This window comes from Chanos chanos, chromosome 1 (assembly GCF_902362185.1).
Source record: "Chanos chanos chromosome 1, fChaCha1.1, whole genome shotgun sequence".
Taxonomy (NCBI): Eukaryota; Metazoa; Chordata; class Actinopteri; order Gonorynchiformes; family Chanidae; genus Chanos; species Chanos chanos.
This window is the reverse complement of record NC_044495.1, coordinates 19,691,139-19,715,437: the sequence shown is the minus strand read 5'-3', so window position 1 is coordinate 19,715,437 and position 24,299 is coordinate 19,691,139. Positions and strand designations below refer to the sequence as shown.

The window sequence follows — 24,299 nt, the reverse complement described above, 5'->3', positions numbered from 1 at the left end:
CGTGAACGCCCCCTCAAGTTCTAACAACTGGGCGAAAATTTTGGTACAAGACTTGCCGAGTTGTTGACGTCATGCACACAGAAACATGGCATACGAAATTAAACCATTGGTTGATGGTAAGAAACTTTTGATTAATGGCGCAAATTCACGCTTTACATATCAGTTTGTTGCTAACGTTTAATTTGTAATATGGCATTGGGTCGTAAGGGTCAGTTGCTGTCCACGTACTGACCTAGATTGGTAAGGAAAGTTACTTATTAGCAGTAACCCTGATAACGAGTCAGGTAAAGGAATATTTTAGTGGTTTCAGGGGATGTACTGGTACAGCAACAACTCTATCAACGTGTTGTTTAAATGCTGAGCAATACAATACAACGAATGCAACATTATGCTCCCATTTTATTGCATGAAAAATCGTTCAGTTTGAGCATGTAGATCAGTAGAGTTAGGTTGACGTCATGTAAAGTGAGCACACACCGTCTTTGTCCACTAGGTGGGGATCTGCTCGTGATAACATACAAGGATTGACACTGCTCAGAATTAGTATAAGGGTCACGTTTTTCTTTTCCCGACAGTGGTTGTATATATTAACAGTTCCAGGGACAAAAAATGAGGCAAGATAACACAACCTCAAATAGCAAAAGACAAATTATTATGGTGTATCAACTGCATTTTGAGATTACATTGTTTGGTGCTTTCACAGGCCAGCAAATAAGTTTTAAACAAAGAGTAGCTCTTACAAAATACAAATTAAATTCAGTTGTCATGCTGTCATTCACTCTGTTTTAGAGAAGACTACTGTTGTGTAATCAAAATTCAGCCCATGAGGAGAATCAGTCTCATGAAGTGAAAGCCATTCTTAACTTGGATCACAAGAGACACAGGCCATCATCTTTTTTTTTCCCCCAAATAATGTATTTCACTGTAAAATATTCTCAAAATACCAGCCCTTGTCCTTCTAAGAAAACAAAAAGCCCAAAAGATATCTTTACCAACCGTTCTGTTAGCCCGAGAGACCAGGAACATGCCAGTAAAGGAGGCACCCCATGGTCTATCACAACAACATTGTGGTCAAAACTGGCACCTAGGTTTTACAACTCTTTCTTTGACTGTATTATAGACAACTTTGGCCCATAATGAGGATTACTGCAGAACTTACTCACTCCTTAAGCACTTGATCAACATTCACTAGGTGTTTAACCAGTTATTGATCATAAAGTATTAGTATGTGGAATCAATGTGGTGTGGAAAAAGAACTTGTCTTGAGAGGCTTTTATACTGAACAAGTCAAGGGAGAAAATCTAGCTCCTCGTTGAATTGCTTCATGTCTGTCTTTGCCAAAATATTTTTTTTTAGCAAATTATATATTACATTTGTTTTCACTTTTTGTATCCCTGTTAGACTGCATAGACTAACATAAACTAGGCATAGACCTTTGTAGTCACACCTACAGAAGAAGTTGGATTTCTGATAGCGAAACTGAATACTTTCATGATAGTGTGGTGTGATAGCAAATTAGTGCTAAAATGGTGCTTGGTATGGCTGATGCAATATAAATATACTGTTTATTAATTATAAGGGAAAAGAAGCCTTCATCTGAAAGCTGTTGACACTGTGATGTTAATGATGCATATTCAAGCAAAGGCCCTTGAAATGGAGTAAATAAGTTTTTATTGCCGACATGATATCAACCACATTGTTTATGGTAATATGTTTCATCCTTAGATTATATTAGATTGAGTGAAGTGAGAGTTATACTTTATACAGATAGATAGATAGATAGATAGATAGATAGATAGATAGATAGATTCATTCACCATTTTATGTCTAAATAGATCTAGACTAAAATAGAAAATGGTCTCATCACATCTCATCACATGCTCTGAATGTTCTATTAAAAAAAAATTATATGCATACATACCCAGAGAAAGAGGACAGCTTACTGAGGCCAAACTGTGGCCAAACGGCGGTTTTAACATAATTCCTCGGCTACTGTTATTTCATCCTTATAAAACAGATGTTTATCCAAACTGTCTAGACGCTGGTACTACATCACCAGTAGAGGGAGGCTGTCCTTCCCAGCTCATTCCATTTTGGAATAGTCCTGTTACCCAGGACTGTTTATAAGAACGCTACTATATAGTTTGACTTAGCGGTTGCACGTCTAACGTCATACAAATGACGACTGCAGTTATCTGAATATGGACCGTGGAACAGAGTATTAGGCTAAACGCAACGACGTAATTCTCTGTCTATTTTGTGTTGAACCCACCACTGCCGTACGGTAAGCTGTCTACAATAGGCTACTGCATTTGAAATGTCTGTCCACACGATTTTTCCAGCAACTGGCACTTTTTTGGGGGGAGGGGGGGCTGTTCAAATAGCCAAGCAGGGCTGTTTTGTTAAATGTAGCACCGCAGTTCACACAGGACATGTTTCTAAATACCTTCTAGATTCGGCCGTCTGGATGTAGCCTACCCACTAGTGGTCGGGCTAATACATAAGGTGCATACAAGGTTCAGTTGTGAGATACAGTTGCATCATACTCGTAAAATTGAGAGAAGGCGCGAAGAGCCCAATCTGTCATGTAAAATTGAGAAGGGGTGGGGTGGATAGGCACCAACAACAAAACATGACCCTTTTATTTGGACTGTTGCGCGGAATACCCAGCACCAGACTCTGGTTAATCGAGCCTTAACGTCATTTAAAATAACATATGGATGTGGAACAATGATGTTATGTTGGGTTCAGTGCATTTAAATTGTATGCGCTCAGTCGAACATTGATTTTGTCTTCCCCTTTGTTTAAAATATTTGACAGGGAAGTGTGTGGATCTGGAGCGCTTTCGTCCATTGGAAGCCGTGTCTCATTCGGACAAATTGCATGGGAAGGGCTACAGATGGACGCTGAGGCGGGACTGAGATAAGCATCGTTTCTGTTGTCAGGCATCCGCACAGACACAGCAGCTCACTCTCTCTCCGGCTGAAAGACGCAAATTCTTTCGGTCCGACGATTTTTATATTTTCTCTCATATGAAACTCGATTGCATGTTGACTACCCTTATAATGGTAGTACTATTGGTCCCGCGAGGTGATGTAAGCTGAGCCAGTCAATGCGGGTGCACGTCGAGGAGCTGTCCAAGCTGTTGTGGTGCTGATGAGGCTTTGAGCGAATGTGAGCATGGCTGCTGGGAAGTTACTACTCTACGCCGGTCTCTCTCTTTCTCTTTGCGCTCTCGGGATGCTGGCCGTGGCTATCTGCTCTGACCACTGGTACGAGACGGACGCCAGAAGGTACCGGGAGCGATGCAGAAGTTTTTCCAGTCGCCGAAAAGACCCTGGTTTTATTTACATTCCTAACAACAGCCTCCCGTTGCGCGCTAGCCGTTCGCGCCTGGACCGTTGGGAGGAGAAGCTGCTCTTGGCTCGGAACCGACGGCAGCTGTTCGCCATGAGCGCCGCGGACGAGTGCAGCAGGCAGTACAATTCAACTAACATGGGGCTCTGGAGCAAATGCCACCGGCTGGGCTTCGATCAAGATATTGAGGATCTTATTCGGAAAGGTATGACACGTCTTCTGGAACAGCAATGTGTCGTCCTCACTTACGTGAGCTTTAGTAAAAACAGGTAGCTTCTTTTGCAGTAAGTTGAAAATACGCTGGCCAGGTATAGTGAGGGCTCTAAAAGCAAAACATGGCCGCTGTTCTGTGAACATTCTGTGCGTCTACGCGCACTGAGGTTTAAGTCACTGGTGTCTGTGTGAATATCGTTTGACTGTAGCTTAGCAGTAGAGTCCGGAGTTCCATTTGACACTAACTTTAGATGCCAATTCACACCTGTATTTGTTAGTTCACCTCCCTCTGTGGCCTAACCCATGAAGTATACATAATTTTACGTCAACATTCACGTGCCAACATTCGAGTTTACCGCCAAGTTGTGCGTTGCCAGGGTGTGCCATATCCAAACAGGGCTCTGTAAAGAACAGTCGATATACAACTCATCTATGCACAGTATTTGCAATGAGTAATAACGTTTTTCGAAGGAGTTCTAGAGTAGATGATGAGACAAATAACAATGCTTTCCCATTGTTTGAATTGGCCCAGATCTTTGAAAGGTTTTAAGCCCTACAGCTTGCATCATAAATGCATGATTTTCTAAACATCTATTCATACTACACTTGTCAAACTACCACCTATTTTCCTAATGTATTTGGTTTCGATTGCACTAATTTATCAATAAATTCTTACCCTGAAAAGGGCACTGTGGGCCTCCATCTTGACAAGGAGTTCTATAAGGTATTTGGTATCATGTAATTTGGGCTTTGTGGTGAGGAAATGCCCTTGTAGTGCTGTCTCTTTTGGAGCTTTGTGTAGCATGAACTGCTTGTATTTTGCGAGATCAGCAAATACCCTTTGTCTCCTCTTAGTCTCTAGGGAGACTGCCACTGCCAACATGCTCTGTGTCCATGGGGAAGTAGCATTTACATAGCATTGCAATGTTATGCTAAACCATCCGGTTGCCAGTGACAGTAGTGATAGCCTCTTTTTGAGTGTGTGTGTGTGAGAGAGAGGGAAAGAGAGAGACAGAGAGAGAGAGAGAGAGAGAGAGAGAGAGAGAGAGAGAATAGTTCAAGTTTTACAGAACCTCACAGAATGTGTAAGGTATATTTGAAAAGGCTTACCTTGTAATGACTTTGTGTGTCCCCAGAAGCTTTTTAAATTAAGAAACAGCTTTTATTATTAAAAGCACTGAAGGTTTGTTGGTTATAATTAGGACTAGGGTTAGGTTACAGTTACATGAAAATCAATGGAGAGTCCTCGTTGGCTATACATGAAGAGAGAGACAGAGAGAGAAAGTTAAGTTTCTGTTATTCACTGAGTCCATAAGGTACGTTTGTGGTTATTGTAGGTTTAAGAAAGACACACACAGAGAAAGAAAAACAGAGAGGGTAGAGGATGGCATATGTTTGCATAAAATCTGCTGACCTGACTCTCCATTGACAAAGTACACATACATTCTGTCCTCATACTTGTAGTGAGGTCCCTGTGGATGGAGGGTAGGGAAGCTGAGACTATGACATGGCGAGAGAAATGAGAACAAATAAAGCTGATAAGAGGGAAAGGAGATCAGTGGAGGGAATGTTGAATGAAGAACTGTATACAAAAGAAACAAGAGAAAGAAGAAAAATACTAGTGATAGTCCTAGAATTTACTTGAGCTGGGGATAGTTAACAATTTCAACATTGCACTGAAAAGCAAGGGAAAAATAGAGGGATGTTTTAGAGAAATATTATGAAGGAGAGAGGAAAATGTAGAAATATTTAAGTGATAGCATGGAAAATAGAGATATAGAAAGAACAGAAATATGGACATGGACAGTTGGCAATTAAACAAGATGCAAGAACAGTACCTGAGGGCAGCTGAAAATCGCAAAGAACAGAGCTTGGATGGGAGAGATCACATGAGGAGGAGCAAGTCCCACTCAGCATTCACCATCTGTCCTGGAGTCCCCATGGGAGACCCATCAGGCAATGATGAAGACATTTAGGCCATGAAAACCAATTGCGAGGAACAGGAACACAGAGAGAGAGAGGGAGAGAGAGAGAGAGAGAGAGAGAGAGAGAGAGAGAGCATCTCCCCTCCCCCAAGCATTCAGAAAATCCTAATGAAAGGACGTAATCTAAGGCTAGGGAGGTGGGGAGAGATGTGTTGTTAGCGACCTCCAGCTGAAGCAGGGATAGGATTACCCTATGCTCCCTCAGAGATCTCATTTCCCTGCCCAAGTGTCTAGATTGGATGCTCAGGGAAGGCACGCCACACCCTCTCACTTCATGACTCAACTCTCAGGGGAACATATGTGATGCCCATAATCAAATAGAGTCCTGGGAGGCAGGTTGGCTTTTGTCTCCCTGGGTCCTGGAATCTCCTTCACAGCGGGCAGAGAGAGGTATATCATATCAGTAGTTTTTCAACTGAAGTTAGACATTAGAATGATGAAAGAGGCGGAAGAGTTTGTACATTTCTCTTATTAAAGAAAGGGTAAAGAGACATTATAATCATTTTGGTTTCATACCATTGTGTCTTATGTCTTTGGAAAGTGTTAAACTTGGATCAATCACCCCCTGAGGTCACCACTCTTTGTTTACTAGCTGATAATGCTGAGGTATCCAGTTAAAACTGATTTATTTTAAAAGACAATAACAATTCAATTAGGTGAACATCAAGATTGATTCAGGGCTGAAAGATTTGTTTTGTCATTGCAGCATTTTATTTTGTCCTCTCTGCTTTTTAACAGACACTGGTGGGGTCACAAACACTCTTATCAATAGTGGTTGGTGTCTTTTCCCTGTCCTACTTGTTTTACGTTATTCAAGTAACCCTGTCTGCAGCTGGATGACTAGCTATTGACTTTGTTATGGTAAAACTGCTTCCAAAATGCAAGGGTAACTGAGGCCAGCGAAAGGAGAGGTTCTTTTATGTAGGTCATACTCAGGATAACACTAGTATTTTGTGCTGGAAAAAAATAGCATTTTCTGGAAGGGATCATCTGGAACGGATCAGAGGATTTGTGCACATAACATTAATGAATCACCCATGATATCTTTAATAAATGTTTTGTAACCGTATTGGAAGTTGTCAGATGCTGTCCTCACCGTCTAAATCATTAACATTTAAGCTAGGTCTTAAATTGGGTTATAAAAATTAATTATGTCAAATATCCCATTTAGTGACAAAAGGTACATCAGCTATATATTCTACAAAGCAAAATGTCCACTAAGTTACAGTTAAAGGATTTTGAATTGAGAACTGGGCATTGAGCCATTTTAATTTTTCTTTGATTACATTAGCAGGAAGACCTTAAAATGATCCTACTATATTAACGGTCATTTCCACTGCTCTGACATTTGTTTGTCAGCAATAAGGTATACAAATCAGTGGCTTAGCTTTCAGTGAAATTAAACATAGATGCCTGTCCTGTTTTTTTTTTTTTATTATTATTATAGTGATCACAAAGACAAGTTGTGCCTAAGGAAATGAAAGATTATGAAACAACACCTTGTATACATGCTGAGGTACACAGTTGTGGAGGTGTAAGGATTTCCATAGGAGTAATCAGGGTAGAAAGAAGGAGTGTCTTAATAAATGCTATTTCTCACTCATGGCCTTGAGCCAGAGAATGGGTATTGATGTTTTATAACCTCTTGTTGTACTGTTCGCTTCCCTGGACAAGTCTGGCGTATCTCTCTTCCCAGAAACAATGCTGTGTAAATACAGAGGAAGCTGACGCAGAGCAAACAGCAGGGGGGAACAGCCTTGTGCAATGTGGTCACTGACTGATCTCTCTCTCTCTCTCTCTCTCTCTCTCTCTCTCTCTCCCTCTCTCCCCCCCTCTCTTTTCTCAAACACACACACTGATAGGTGAAGAACACTGCTTTGGCTGATCTTATTGGATGATCTTATTGGATGATCTGTCAGTGAGACACAGGGGTATTCAAGACCAGTGATTGACTAAGTGTGTGTGTTTGTGTTTGTGTGTTCTCTGAAATCCCAGGTAGCAAGTCCACTGAGATGGATGCAGCTTAATTGTACAATGACAGAGGAAACTGGAGGGAGAAGGAATGGCTACAGGAGCTATCTGAGAAAATGAGTCTGGCATGTGTATTCATCTTGTGCAAATGGAATGACATGGATATTTGCTGAATTTAGAGAGAATATCTAAAACTAGATTAAGATTTATTTTGCCATTTTACTGTTGGGTTCAAAGACATCAGATATGAGGCTCTTGACCTCTTGCTCTTAATTTTCTTTTTAAGAAAACAATCTCCCACAATCTTTACCCACTTATGCTGCATCCTTGGCATTTAGTTAAAAAAAGTTACCAGAATATGACTCTTGGCCCTCTGGTCTCAGAGCTTAATCTTTATTTTATCCATTGTTCCAAATCTATTTCATACATTGCTTTATAAATGTGAAGTCTCCCTTGTGACATGGAGTCTCTGATTGGTAGTCTGGGAAGGAAAGTAAGGTCAGGGTAGGCATAGAATACCTTGTCAAGTGCCATTGACTCCAGACATAAGGGTGCTAAGGCATGCAAGGCATCATGTCAAAGAGAAAGATGCGCATTGATCTATTGGTTCTCTCATTAGCTCAGGATTGGATTTGGATGAGTGACAAATGCATTAGAAGCTTCACTTAATGTGATGCTGAGTTCAAAACCTTTTTTTTTTTCTACAGCTAATGGCATTTGCACCTCTTATGGTTCAGCAGGTTAATCTCCCAAAAAGGATATGTTGAAAATGTGACATAATGTAGATAATGTGTTCGTCTGTATTCGTGAATGATAAATGTCAGTGGGAATTCTCTGAATGGATCCAACTGTGTTTTAGTGAATCACTTATGACCAGGTCTGAATCAGTCAGAGCACTGGTACAGAACACTAATCCCTTTTTAAGCACAACTCTTAAAGATGTTAACCTAAAAAGAAAGTCTGATCTGAGGACCTGAAGAAAAACCTTGCCATCTGAAATAACCTCCCAGAAATACCAAGTTGCAAAATCATGCTTTACCTCAATTTTGAAAAAAGTAACAAGTAATGAAACTCATCTTTGGGGTAATTCATCAAAAGTGATTGTTATGCAGTGATCACACATGTAGAGGATGCTGTGGCAAAACACATAAACTTTTATCTGTGTCCAAGTAAGCTCTCATCCCATTTGCATTTCCTGAGCTCAGAACAAACCTCAAAGGGTCTGATTGAGCCCTCACTGGAACCAAGACTACTGCTGATCTCTGATGCATGACCTACCCCATCCTTCTTTCTACTGGACCCCCCCCCCCCCCTTCCCTCCCCTTTGACTTCTCTTCCATCTCCCCTTCCCATTTCTTCTTTCATCAATGGCTCATCAGAGTTGGGTTTCCTCCACTAGGAATGGCCAAAGAGCGAGGATACCAGTCAGTTTCTTATAGAGGCTTGAGAGCGCAGAGGCACTCATTAAGTTACTGGGGTTATTTTAATGAGGTGCACGTTGACCACAGCTGCCCTGCTGAATGGAGCGCATTCAAGAGTCCAACAAAGTGAGAATTATCCCAGATAGAGAGGTATTCTAACTGCACTGTTAACTGTATTAATGGCACTGCTAAATCGAACTAGATAAGATAAAGCTTGTGTTGTCTTTTTGGGATCATTCACTGGTTTGTACTTTGTGCACTGCACAAGGCATGTTCTCTGCTGTTTGAATGACAGGCCAGAATGTTCATTTCACACAATGTGCTTGAGCAAGCAAATGAGCCACAAGCAGAGAGTGGGAGGGACATCATACAGTGGGAGAAAATGATTCCCCCGCTTGTTGTCGTGGCAACACGAAAGCACTGTTTGACTAATGTTATTTCTGCTCTCTAATGCTGACATTCATTTATTTCCTCTTTTTCTTTTTTTAACTGCTGGTTGGTATTTGTAGAACAGGCATGTAGTGAGATAGAGAAAAGGTTCATGTCTGCTTGTGCATATATGTGTACTGCTGCATCATAAGATACCATGAAACATCAGAGCTTCACCTGAACTGTACACATAACAGTTCTCTATGCTGAAGGATTTGGTTTGGCAGCTACATCAGCTGTTTTAAGTGCGTGACCGAATAGCTTCACGTGCATTATTTTCTAAGGACATCAGTCAAATGCCTCTTAATGAAAATGATAAAACTTAATAAAGAAAGCCTTACCACAACTCAGCACTTATACCTTGACAAGCTCAAAGTGAACATAATCAAATACTTATATCAATAACTGTCAAGAGACAGAAGGTATGCTGTGTTGTCACAGAAACACCTGCATATCAGTTCATGGCTATTTGTGATCTTCTTGTGTTTAAGTAGCAGTGAAGGGGCCGTTCAAACGCTTCATAACATTTTTCTTGGCACATCTGCATCTGCACAGTGTTTTGACTGTGTGTTGCTCAGAGCGAATTAGATGGTGAGAGAGATGAATGAGGTAGGAGACTGAACTCTGCACTGACGAAGATGTGAAGAGACAAGTTGCTAAGTGTGAGGAGGGCAGTTCTTTACCCGGGTCAAGAGGGATAGCTATGACTCCGGACTCATGGAAGACAGACATGCCCAGACTATCCAAAGCTATGACTCATACCGTAAGCGTCCAGCCTGAAATATGGGTTTAATTCAGTGGTTCACAATTTCACAAAGACACAATTGCATGTATAGTGGAGATGAGCCAGTTTAGGGCAGTGCTGCTGTCTTGGTTAGTGGGCTTTGGTTATAGGCTTTTTCTCACATGCTGTAGTATCTGATCCCTAACCTCGAGACCACTCGTTCAAGGCCACCCTGTAAAACAAAACAAAACAAAACGAAACAACAAAAGTAAAATGTATGTATATAACAATCATTTTTTGTGCAGTTGTGCTCAAAACTCACTCTCTCTCTCTCTCTCTCTCTCTCTCTCTCTCCTTCTCCCTCTCTGTCACACACACACAAACACACAACTTATTTGCTATTCTGATTCCTGTTCCTCTGAAGTATGTTTAATTAAAAAGCCTGGTGTGGGTGAATAGCAAACAGGTCACTGAAATGGCTTTGACACTTGAATGACATCCATTTCTCTGCAAATAATTGGATCAGCCCTGATTGCCGACAGCCTGAAATAGGTGTTGGGCTCTGAGCTTCCGCCCCACTGTTCACCTCATCACTGTGGCTTCACAACCTGCCAGAACAGGTCCAATAATTGAAAGTTGGAAACAGAAACAAGAAAAATTCCGTAGCCATATTATGGTTATGTTCCTTACAAAGCAAGAATGAGTTGTGGAATGCTGTGTTAGCATTCTTTGAAATTTATTGTTTAAATTATCCATTATTTTCTGTTTACTCCATTTTTACTTCTGTAGGCAGTTTTTTTTAATCCCCTTTGTCGCTTGTTTGGCGTGTTGGCAATTTTTAAGGCTCTTACATGTGCTGATTATGCTACCATAGTTCTAAAGTTATTCAAGAGATCCGACGTTATGTTAGATGGCCTGCCCAGAAGCCTTATTCAAAGTGGCTTTACATTCCTTGTTACCCTATCATGGTACATTAAGGTAATGTCAGATGAGAGTTACATTTTTTATTCATCTTTAATGCAAGATGAGACCAGGGAAAGACATGGGAAATGGGAAAGTCTTCAGATCTTTTTTGACAGAAACACAATCATAGCCCTCACTCTTCCTGAAAGTCTCTCTCCCTCTGTCTGTCCCTGGAGCGTTTTATGTGTTGTTTGATGTTCCTCATCTGTATATTTTTGGTGTGACAGAGCTTGAAAAGGAACACCAGAAGGTACATTTCCCAACTTCCTTGGCCCATCATTCTTATTCAGCCGACCCATTTCAGCACCCTATTTCACAGCACAAAACAACACACTTCCCTCAGCTGGTCTGTAACCATTTCACTAAACCCACATTTTATCTACTGAAACTACAATGTCTTTGGCTTGAAACAACTGAATTGCATTTGTTGCAATTAACGCAATTAAAAACAACTGTTAAGCTACAGCTTCACCAATGCGCTATGGTTAAAATATCAACCAATGAAACGATCCCATCCTCACCCACAGAGATGTTTTGTGACACTGCCTCAGCGGACTAACGGCTCTGTCTCTAAACCCTTCCTGTTCTTGTCTCTATCTGTCAGTGCTGCTGATGCAGGACAAAGAAGCATAAAACCATCCACACAAGCCATGAGACACTGAATCAAATGGCTTGATATTTGTTTCCACTCCACTGACTTTGCTTTTTTAACAGGGAACGTGTGCGTGGTGTCCAATCAACAAAACATTCAGGTGAACTGCAAATATCAGAGAGAGCTATACAGATAGAGAGAGAGAATATAAGAATACTAGAAAGGTAGAATACTATTTTTTCTCCTTTCTTTCTAACAAAATGTGTTGAAATTAGCTAAATATTGGTGTATTTGATTTCTTGTGAGATAGCTTGGGCTGAGAAAAACAAGAATGCCTTTTCTAAGATTCCATTTTCAGCGTCGCAGACGACTGCAGCATAGAAGATATTCACATGGTGAAGTAAGATGGGCCACTCTTTGGCCTGAGGAAATCACCATCAAGTTGATGTGCAATAACATTTGAGAGCCAGTCTTGATCTGGCACTGCACCAAAATATGTGTGTCAAAAAAGGCAGTACAGATCAGTGCAGTAGTGCCATCTGTTCATTCAGAGATACCCACAGATGATGTGAAAATCTCTGTGTGGAGTGAAGCCAGCAGAAATATCCCCTTAGTTCTCACCTTACGCACTGACTGGGCTGAGGGGTTTATTTTTTTCCTAAAAGTGTTCCAAACCATACCTTGGCATTTGGTGTAAATACTGATAGATTTTAGTGTAGAGTAAAACTTCCGGATGTTTCTTGGAGAAGAACTTTTATTGATGTTACTGAGTCAACTCTGTAAAAGCTTCTGGTTCAGCTGTTAAAGTTCAACTCAGTTTGACAAAGCCTGAGTGATCATATATATGGGTTCTGATGTGAGGGTTGTCTGTGTCAACCATACCATTTTAACAAGTGTTTTACATGAAAGGTGCTTTCAGCTGGCAGGATGTTCTGACCCCTAATGGTCATCTAACCTCTGACCTCTGTCCTCAGTCCTGGACCATAAAGGGGACAGAGAACATGCCATAAAAGGAAAACTCCTTGTTTAGTTTACTTTCTCCCTTACCAGCACTTTTGGAAGGCAAACACATTTTCATACCTGTTTCTTACAATGTGTATATCTAAACTATCAGTAAAACAGGGTCATAGACTGACTTATTCTGAAGCTAAGTTTAACTCCAAACAGTTTTTTGAGCTCTTTTTGCAGACATTTCCATGTCAAATAGGAATAAAGTGAGGTGTTTTCAACAATGGTTCTAAAGACCTAAGTGTGTAAATTGTAGATGTGACAGCTGTAGCCCTGCATCCAGATACCATATGGACAAATACTTCTCTAGGCCAAAGCCTATGCCCTCATTACCATCCACTCGCTTGAGTGACCCTATATGCACTTACTACAGCTTGTCCTCCAGCTTCATCACCACAGGGAAATGTTCTGCTTACCCTCACTGATTTGCTTCTCTGTTTCCCTAGATGATGCATGATTGAATATATGATAACAAAGTTATGGTGAGAAGGGCAAACACTTGCAAGCACGCCTACACACGTAACTCTCCAGAGATGCTGTGATCTCTGCATTGCTGCTTATTTGCAAGCTGCCAGTCTGCTGGCAGTGAGATCCTTTGGGATATTATTCAGCTGAGTGTCTGTGGCTCTCAGCATGACTTTGACTATGGAAGCAGTACTTAGTCCTTTAATGTACTGTATGGGGAAGTTTGAGAAAGGCATGATTTGAAATGTGAAATGCTTAGACCAGACAGTAGTATGCTATAACACATTAATTTGCTTCCATATTCTGAGGCCCTCACTGAACAGTACAACTCTCTGAATACATATAGGAATTGAGAGGAAAAGTAACATGTCAGGTCAAAAGGAGAATAAATCAATCAGTGCATAATGACTAATATTTTCAATCAAAGTACCATTAGCCCTGTAATCTATAAGGCTCTTAGGTCTGTGATCCCTGTACCTTCGGCACCCCCAGACCCACATACATCATGTGTGGTGGAAGAAGGACTACATGCACAGCTATGCAGTGATCTGTGCAGGGATGGGCTTACATCCAAACTAAATTTCAGATTTTAACTGACTCCATTTAATTTTCTTCACCAGGTCTCTAGCACCCCCTCCAGAAATATAGCCCTGACATATTCTTGCTCTGCTTTAGATGTGGTGTGGCAGAGGGTGCATCCTTACGTTCAACATAGCAATGCCTGAGGGTGCAAGGGTTTTAACAAGTCGCATGTGATACACTTTCCTCTACTCATGGACTTATATTGTGCCTGGACCCAGAGTTATGGCTGCTCAGAAACTTGAGTAATTGTAATCTCAGAAATAGTCATGCTGTTAAGTTCACTTAAGTAGTGCTGTCAATAGACAAAAATGTGTAGTAAGAGCCTGGAGAATCTAATGCCCCTTGCCTACTGGAACATTTTGTTCTGAGATAAACAATAGTATATTTTGCTGAGGCCTGGCTGAGAAATGAATTTCAAACATTTTTTATAGGGTATGGCAACCCATTACGGACAATGCAGAAATCATCTGATTTGTAAAACATTAGAGTACTCTAATTTTGTATAAATAAATGTTTTTTACCCAGTTATATCCTCTTTTCCTATGTGACATTTTTCATAAAATGCAAAATAAAATATTTCTCAAAAAGTGACAAAGTATTAAGGATGTCATTAACCCATTAGAGCAAAAGCCATCAGTCCATCATGAGTCCTGTTTACTGGTCCATATTGGGAGTGGCTATGGTAAAAGAACAGTCTCATACTATTAGCCTCCTGACCTCTGCAGTAGCCCCTCACCAGTAAATCTGACTTGTCGCAGTAAGACAGTGCAGTGAGATAGACAATGAATGGGAAAATAGAGAGGGGGGGTTGGAGGACTCTGACTGTGAAGGGACTGGAGGATGATGGGTGTGAGAAAGAGAGTTGGTGATATTGATAGGGTGTTGTGAAAGCATCTCTCTCTCTCTACCTCTCTCTCTCTCTGGATACAACGCAGGAGAGGATGATAACACTCTGTCTTTCCCTATCATATTAGGTGTGTTTGTATCAGGGTATCCTATGGGTAATTGCCCTTGCCCAGACTCTCTGCCGTACTGCTAGAACCACTTTGCCTGTTTTTCACTCTCTCTCACACACAAACACAAACATACATTTACATTCACTTACACATGACTACACACTCTAAGTTTATTCATTATGATTTAACTAACTCAGTAGTTTCATGGTTACATGATGTAGTATACCCAGAAACCCCCCCTCCCCCACACACACACACACACTTGAAAACATTCACGACCCTCAGCAACTGGTTTTAAATGACTCGGACGATGCACTGCAGAAATGATAATATGGTTTCTTTATTACATTTTATATAGAAAACCAAAAAAGGGAGCAAAATAGCAGAGCAGGGCTGTGACCTTCGCAAAGCCATTGAATGCATTTATTCAGATGACCTCACATGCAATCTGCAGTAGTGCAAGGTGCATCAGCCAAGCCAAAGCCAAGGTGGGACGCCATGAACATGATAAATGGGTCGTGCTCAGCTAATTTAACCTGATTGCTTGCTTTGCTTTCATCAAGTGCTCTCCAAACACAAACTCATTTAGCATCAGCAGCAGTAACTACTGTCTTTTTAAAGTAAACTGTTTCGGGTTAAATCAAATCAAAGACCACTGGAAGTTTTGTAATTACCAGCAGTTAGAGATTATGTTTGCCCTTCTAATCTTGTTGATATTTACAGGTGCATGTCTGCACAGCTGTGTGGTAGATGTTAGCTCCTGTAAGATTATGGACTCCAGCTGAAAATCATTACTCTGACATTTGATCAATCAGCATTGCCGCTTTAAGCCAGACAAGGTCCCTCTCTTACTAATGACACATTACAAACCTGATTAAAGGTTTAATGCCATTCAAAGTTGCATTGAAACTGCCGAAGGTGACTAACAGAGTCACACGCAGGGTAGATGCAGCAGGCGTAAAAAGTTTATCAAAATTTTAATGATGTTCTCAGGGCTTGGCCTGCCATTGATTTCCTTGCAACCCCTTTCCCCTTCAGTCCAGGGGAGTTTATGTGATCCATATGGCGGCTAACCCCTCACATACCATTCTTCTGGCAGTTGCCAACAGCTTTGGCTATCATTGGATATGCCCTTTTTGTAATAATGCACAATTTTCTGTTAGGAGAAAAGTTAAACACACTGTCTTGTGGTTGATTGGAAATAATTTTACATGAAATTATAGTGTGGACATTGGTTAAAGAGAAGAAATTATGTAAATAAAGTAAGTTAAGGAGCATCTTTTAATGTAGTGCTAATGTAGAAACTGGAGAGAAAATATATATGCTAACCGGATCAAAATTTTTGAGAATAAAAAACTGTGGAAAAATCAAATAGAAATATACATGCTCTCCATTAAATAAATATGGAGTATATGAATAGTAATATAGTAAAACACAGTACAGAGCAGTAAAGTAAATTATGAATAAGTAAAATATATGAGTTCATTTACTGTTAGCATGAAAGACTCCTATGTGTCTCATTCCTTTCCTCAGTCTGAGCGGGAGCCTTTCCCTCAGGACTGTAACTTGGTGTCTCTAAACTAACAGTCATGAAGTCAGGCTCCCATCATAACAGGCAAAAGCCATCTCTCACAGTACAGCCTCCTTGGTCTTTCGGTGTTGGCTTTTCTGGAGCAGGCTACCAAACAGCAAGGCCACACGACAAGCCTGAGATCGTGACTGCCAAACACCATGTCTACAAGTCAGACCTGAGATCCTGACTACCGTAGTCCCAGTATAGCTGACAGGCTCATGTCACCAAACCTGACAGCACAGTGAGGTCACTCAGACAGGCCCCAGAGCAGTGTGATGATTCCTACAGTTGGCATGGCAACACTTGCAGAGTGGCTTACCTTTATGCGGACAAGAGTGCAGCAGCAAAATGACCTCAGTGCCGAACATAGTCACCCAGGCAATATTGTGGTTTCACCACATGAGACTGTGAGGCTCTAAATGACACACCATCCACTAGACATAGTCATGCCCCCCTCATCTCTTTCATTAAAGAACAAGGTTTTTTTTTCTTTTTTTATTACATTTCTGTCATTAGTGTCTTCCGGGCCTTAAACTCTCTGAGATGATGAGCATGAATGACTTGCCATCCAGCATAGCTCAAATGCATGTAACACTATACACTTCAGAGAATCTGAGTTTTTGCTTCCTTTATCTTTGAATTTCATGACTGCAATTTATGAAGCAGATACATGTAGTATATATACTGTATATATACACATGAGAGATATGCTAGAGCAAAAAGTATTGATTAAAAACATATAATGCACATCTGGCATTAAAATGCAGAACTAATCTAGGCAGTCGGTTAATATTTGAAAATTTAGAAAGTTTTATGTTGAAAAGCTGAAAATCAAACATCATAAAACATCAAAAGTGCTACATATTCATTTCTTAAATAAACAGGAGTATAATAAACTTACTGTGGATTGCCATTGCAGAACCCAAGTGACTCCCTGTTCAGATGAATGTCAAGAGCAGACCAGTTAAATGAAGAGTGTACTTTTGACCAGCACCATTGGCAGTTCACTTCTCTTGTACAGCTTCATGCTTGGTCATCTGGAAATAAATGCTTAGCATGTGTGGTATCAAAAAGCTGAAAAGTTTAAATTTAAATTCTGACTGGTGATCAGTAAGAGAATGAAACACATTATAGAGGACTGTGGAAGACTATAGTCCCACTGACTACCCATTAGAAGACTGAACAAGTGGGACAGACTCATTCATAAGTAACTATGTGAAAGTGGAAGCCATCTGTTATGATACAATATCAACAGAAGTTAAACACTGATATAGCATTGCGATTTATTGTGGGGAGATGATTCTGTGACTGTATTAAATAGCAGTGAGACAAAGGTTTTACATAACACGCACAAGATAACCTTGCAGATATAGATGTGGTGGAATGCTTGGCTTGGAATGAGAGCCAAGACACGTCAGAGGAAGATGCATCCACCCTGTCGTCTCCCCAGTAATAATTCAGCGCAACAGTATAAACAGTGGTTTCAATCATTGTAATCTCTACATTATTTTTACTACGCTGTTACAACGGGGAACACAACAAGGAGCCTCCCCCACCATTGTGTCGCTCTCTTTCATTCGGCATAAACTGGAAACACAGTCATGGTGTGCAAATGGACTGTCAGCATTGTAGTAACCTTGTCCATCTGTGAGGGCTCTGAGACGGAGAGATTCTGCACTGGCAGACTGCAGGGGAGGACGGCATTCTCTGCCATGCCCGCCTACCTTGTGTCTGTATTTACGTGCTGCTTCCTGCTCGTTTGCTATTCCATCCATTCCTCCTCCTGGGAGGCCGCAGACACAAAAACAAGATCATTGAATCAGGTCCAGGGACAAAAGCCTGCATATCTCTAAATGTGTAATTACCTAGAGGGCTGCAGTCACCACCTGAATATGCAGTAATCTGAAAAACACGTGCATCGCCCAGAGAATAAACAGATAAATAAACAACTTAAAACACCGTGCTGTTAGACTGTATACTCTGTTCTCTGAGTGAAGTGACAAACACTGTTTTGTTTAGCTTGGCCAGTTCATTTTTTACTGCATAAAGCTTTCATAGTTAAGATTAAGTCAGTATTAGGGTCAATCTTTAAAGGGTCTCGACATCGACTCTGCTTGTTACTCATACAGGGAGACTTCACTTTGGCACTCTGGAGAGATGGCCTGGTCTGAAATGACTTGCTTAATACACAGCATGGCAAGTTGACCAAGACCATTCTAGCTTTGGAGCATTCAAAGCAAGTTATTTTCTTTTTGTTTTCATGAAGTTTAAAAGTGGAGACTTACTAGTTCTGTAGAGACTCACTAGGCCTGATTTTATCTTTAACAAAACTATGAATGAATGATTATTATTCTTATAGACCAGATCAATCATATACTCAGGACAGACTAATTAGTCTGTAATTAGTAAAGAGAACTCAATTTCTAATAAGTAATAAGTATCAATATCTGACAAGACAATGCTATTTGACCTTGAACTACGAGTTGCTCTGGTCTGTTCGTGAGGTAATTTGTTGCTCCTTATAGTTCTAAAACTTCTTCTGGGGATATGTAACTCTTTTGTGGCCACCAACAAGCAGTTATTGTGCTGTTTCAGTGGATGAGAGAAATGAAGAAAGATGGACATTCACTGCTTGCTGTGGCAAAGAAATGTTTCATTACAGATGGCAACACAGACTGTGGGAAAACACATACTGTTAAAGTCCTTTATTCAACACATGTTCAGAGATAGATGGAAAAAGTATTATTCAACTGATGTTAATTGAGTGCTTAGCATTCTCCACTGAGCTTTTGAATGAGTATTCCTGCCACTGTGTAATGGTTTTGGGACACTTTGGGAAAGGGAAAATAGACCTCAGAGTGGCTATTTGAATGGCTTCATGGACATGTGATAGACATATGCCACTAGTAAGTCTGTGTGGACAGGAATGATACAGCAGCTTGTCCATATCACTTGTCTTGGAAATTCATTCATCAGTTATGTCTCTCTTTTGAGTGGATATCTACTCTTATCATTTCAGTGTATTTCTGTTTCAACATCCTCTTTTATCTCACTTACAATTTTGTTTATGTATTGTCCATAAAGTACAAAAAAAAATTGTATATGTACATATATGTAATAATGTATGTGTATGTTTGAATGTGATGATAATGATAATAATAATCCCCCTCGGCCCCTAAGTTGGCACAGTGGCATTTCAGTATGAGGGCGCACTGACATAGGCATCTGTGTGTGCTGTACTGTAGAGGATATGATTCATGTTGTTTACAGTAAGGGCATTGGGGCAGCTCTGTTGCAGGGAGTCATATAGCAAACATGCCGTGCCATGACCACATGATCAGTCAGCATTTGACTTGACACCACATATTCTTCCAGCTGACCTATTCATTCAAAGATTACGTGAACAATGTGACCTATATGTATATTGGTGTATTCATATTTGTAATCAGGGGTCATGTACCACTGCTTGTTTTACACTGAATATCAGTGTATGTTCTGTTTTAGAGTGTGAGCACCTATGTCCTTGGAGTCACTGTGCCAAAACCCTGTCAAGCACAGATTCAAACCAAGAGCAAAAATTACTCAGATGTGGAGCCCTCCCTGGAGAGAGAGGGTAGGGTTATTTCACCCAATCGACTAAATTGATTTTCAAGCCTGAATGGCCAAGTCCTATCTGTAACCTAGGCAGTGGATATTGATGTAGGGGAGACTGATGAGAACAGCTTCCGAAGCAGAACTCTGCCTTAAAAAGTGAGTTATCTATAGCATACATCATAAGATTTTTTGCTCTCTGTCAAAGGTAGAATTAATATTCTTATAAACACTTGCTGTCTACCTCCATGTATGAAGCTTTATTTAGAGGGATGTGTTATCGGTTTGAGGCAAAAAATCATTTGAAGCATATTTTAAGTTGGCAGCGTTGCCTACTCTTTGCCTCTGGCTTTTCTCACCCCTTTTCTTCCTCCTCAACAAATCCTTACGATAAATAATTTGCCCAGTTTTGACTCAGTGGTAAGCTTGCATAATTCCAACCAACAAATGGAAGAGAAGCTGTCATAGCCCAGAGCAGGGAGGGGGTTGCTGGAAGATTTGATGCAAGGACACTGCTGACTAGAGCCGCAGAGATGGGGGTTGAGGTGCTGTGATGTATTTTCTGCTACTATGGTCAGAAGGAGCTGTAACAGTTCAGAAGAGGAGCCCAAGGCTTCTGAAATACTCAAGCACTCTTGACCCAGATTCTTATTGTACTGCATAACTAGGTAGGTGTACAAATGACTCACTGTATGTCAACATTGTTCCATGTCAGAATTTATGTATCTTGGCATTTTCCTGCTTGAACATGATAATGTTTTTAAATGAATGATATAACACTGCCCCGTGTATCCACAATGGACTCAAGAAGTTCATGTTACTGTTATTGTAGTCATTAACCAGCTACGGCAATACAGGGTTCACATGGATTGTATGTCACATTTACAAAGCCTTCTGGTAATGTATTTCTAAGCCTGTGGCAGAGTTAATCTAAGCCTCTTCTGATGAACTTTCAGTACACCTTCTGTGTCAGCTGCTTGTCCTGACCTCTGTACCTGTGCAGAAAGAACATGATTGGTTATTGACTGCCACGGCCCATCACACTCTGAAATCTAAGGCTGGAAGACTCGCCCAGTGGCTATGAAAGAAGGCCTCACCACAAACCCAATTTCTCTCTCTCTCTCTTTCTCTCTCTCTCTCTCTCTCTTGCTCCCTCTCATCCTTTCTCTCGTCATTGACACTAGGCTCGTGTGCATAGTTGAAACAGCTACATTAGTGCATTAATTAGTATACTGTTTGTAAAACAATGAATCATCCCATGCTGAGGAAATGGCAGCCTACACTTTATCAAAAGGAAATTATACATATTTAACTGGAGCATAATCCCCTACTGTTGGGAAGATTTTGGAGTGCCTCAAGGAGGTACTGGGAGTAGAGCGGCTACACTTTTCAGCTATAGTTTTTTTTTGTTTTTTTTTTTTAATTGAACCAATGTTGTAGTCCCTTTTTTCTCTGTCCCATACTCCCAAAAGTCTAAGAAGGTTCAGTTGCCGCCCCCAGTTCCTGTTCTATATGGAACCAAAGCTGAAGAAAATGAAGGTTGCCTCTGCCTAAGGGCCAGGTTTGACATTTTCCTCTGAAAGGCCAGAAATCGTCTTGCCACAGTGTGCTCAATTCATTTGAATGAGCAGCTGGACCTCTAATCTCCAAATATATTTTAACCTGCTGGGATGAAAGCTTTTGCCCAAAATTTGATTTGACTCCTTGTGATCCTTCTTTATCTCCCCCGCTGCAAATATGGGGTTGCTCCAAGACGAAAATTACATGGACAATTGATTGCATACTTGGCAGAATTTTTTTGAAAGTTTAAGTTGAAATGCAAGGCCATAACATACAGAGATGACAGGCACAGCATTGATCTGAACAGTAGGTCTAACCCTCGCTTTTCAGTGACACAGCCTTTCCAATAAACTTTCAATCTTCACAGCTTCCACATCATCACAGACTTTGATGTTATTTACACCTATCTGAAAGGCTAGATAATGCTAAATGAGATGCTTGGAATCAACAAGACCAAAATAACATCAGTTTTCCTAGCACTCTGTGGCTTTTAACTACTACACTGGCCTTTGAAAAATAACATATAACTGGCACAGCAGCCAGTTGCTTTGTGTTAATACTCCTCAGCAATGATGATTTAAATATCTTAATAATGTAATAAATACACATTAGTTTCTGGTACATCCTCCTCTGGAAACAAGTTGTAATCATTGTGACATAAAACAGCATCCATTTACTAGGAAATCCATTCCTCCTCAGTGTAGATCTGTAGGGAGAGCATTTAGTGACCATCATCACAGGAACTGCACTGCTGTAGATGTCTCCTAACTGTTGAAAGAATGAAAGGCAGGAATTGAAGCTGCCTGATGAGACTGGGACCCACTGGCAGCAGGCTCAGAGTTGACAGACAGTGGCTTTGTCTGCAGATCTTAACAAAACTCTCTGATCAGTGAGGTGCTTAGCATATGGATACAGACAGTTGAAGCCTCACTGATAGGTGTAGATGTTCTACTGTGTTTCTTGCAGACAGCCATTTAGCCCTCATAGCAATTAAGCACAGTAATTTTAATCTCTTACCTTCAGCAGCAACAGACAGAGGACTACAAATGGTCCAGCTGGTGATTTCCCATCTGAGTGCTACACTTTATGTGCACTATTATTCTCCTGTCTACAATACAGTTGTTCTTGTAGTGTGCCTGGTCTTGGTCAGTTAGGAGAACCATAGTTTTATTTCTGCTCCTCAAAATATTTTGTCAATAGTTTTATTTTGAAAGTGGGAGACTCATAAGTTTAATGTACATCTTATGTGACAAATAGATTAACAGCCAAAAATTCCTTTCATCTTAGTGTGTATTTCACCCCCCCCCCTCCCCCCCCACACACACACACGACCATCCACCACTGCAAGCTAAAGCTCCCATTAGTGCTTAAAATGTCTGTCCCACACTCATCTCAACTGTGTGTCTTCTAGCTTCTTAGTTTTGCTGGCCTACGTAAAAGTGTACTTTTGTAATCTTCAAGGGAACATGAGGATTTCAATTTCCGCTTGCTCCTCTGTTAGAGAAGGAAGAGCATTTTCTACATCTATTGATCACTCTTTCTGGTCTGCTGTGTTTCATTATACACATAGATGCGAAATCACTGAATCAGTCAATAAAACTAGTCTTCTTTCAAAAGCATGCCTGGAAAAGATTTTCCTCCCGAATTCATAATGATGTGCAAGATGCAGACCACATTTTCTCCTAAACTATTCACTTATTCAATAGAATCTCTTCAACTTTAACTGTTTTCAGAAAAATTTCACCCTGTTAGAGTGAGCCAGGCTTCCATTATCCAGTTGCTCTCAGTGTCAGAAAAATCTTTGACACAGATGTGCCTTTACAAGTGGAGGACAGTTGTTTTCAAACCTTCAATTAAACATTTCTCCTCCTCAGTGGTCAGATAGCAGCAGCTCATAATGGCCACCAATAATTTTATCCCTCCACAGATTATGATAATACCTTTACATTCATCTCGTTCTTCTCTTAATGTGCAAACTTCCAAAAACAGAGTGGGGCCAGCACACTGACAGTTCTCCCATTATTGTGCATGTTCAAAAATTGACTTTGAAGGATTAAAGATTAACAAGACAAACTAAAAACTTGCTGATTAGTTGGAAGAGTGACGGTCCAGTGCAGTGCAAAGGACAGATGAGGCATAGCGAACTCCCACCAGTTTGATAAGCGAGCGGATTAGATTTTTCTTTTTTTTTTTGTCCTTTTTAATTGGCTTTTGGCACGCTCTGCCAGTTCTGCTCAGCATGAGATTGAACCAGAGCACAAAACTGATGAAAACCCCATGCTGCAATTCATTCATCTTCCCTATATAATATTCTAGTTACCGGACCACATACATAATGGTTTGATTCATGAGAATTCCATGTTAAGAGGACGAGTGGAGTAAATAGTAAGAAAGTCTGCTCAGTCTCTGACGGTGAGTGTACTCAGATCTCAGGTCTGGGGTTCATGTGTCATTCGAAGATGTGTGATCATTTAGAAATGTTTACTCCTCCTGATAACACTGTACAGTCACTTACCTAGCACCTACAGCTGAGGCAAAAAATACAGGCCCCTGCACGCATTTTTTGAATAATAAAGAATTTTTCAAAATTTCCTCCAGAAATCAGTTGAAATTAGAAAGTCTTTTGGTGTCCGCATACTTGTTACTTTAGTTTTCAGTGGAACACAACAAAAAACACTGAATAATGTACTAGTCTTAGCTTATTCCACACGAAATCCTAAATTGGCCCTGACAATTTGTGCCTTGTACACGTAGTTAGAAATAATTAGATTTCAATTACGTGATTCTCATGTACTTTGAATTCACCTGTGGTGAGTTGTGCATGCCTGCAATATAAAATCAATCATTCAAACAGTTTGAATAGAGAAAAGGACTAATTCTCCCGTTTTATGTCACTGTGTGCACTACAA

The 24,299-nt window shown here is 40.5% G+C and overlaps 1 protein-coding gene across 1 annotated transcript in view; it reads left to right on the top strand.

Moving 5' to 3' along the window:
• Positions 1-3,180: 3,180 nt before the first annotated feature.
• Positions 3,181-24,299, top strand: part of tmem178bb (transmembrane protein 178Bb) — a 62,215-nt gene continuing 41,096 nt past the window's right edge. The window contains exon 1 of the mRNA XM_030781751.1: positions 3,181-3,562. Within this exon, the coding sequence (XP_030637611.1) occupies positions 3,181-3,562 (382 nt within the window). The remainder of the gene's footprint in view (positions 3,563-24,299) is intronic.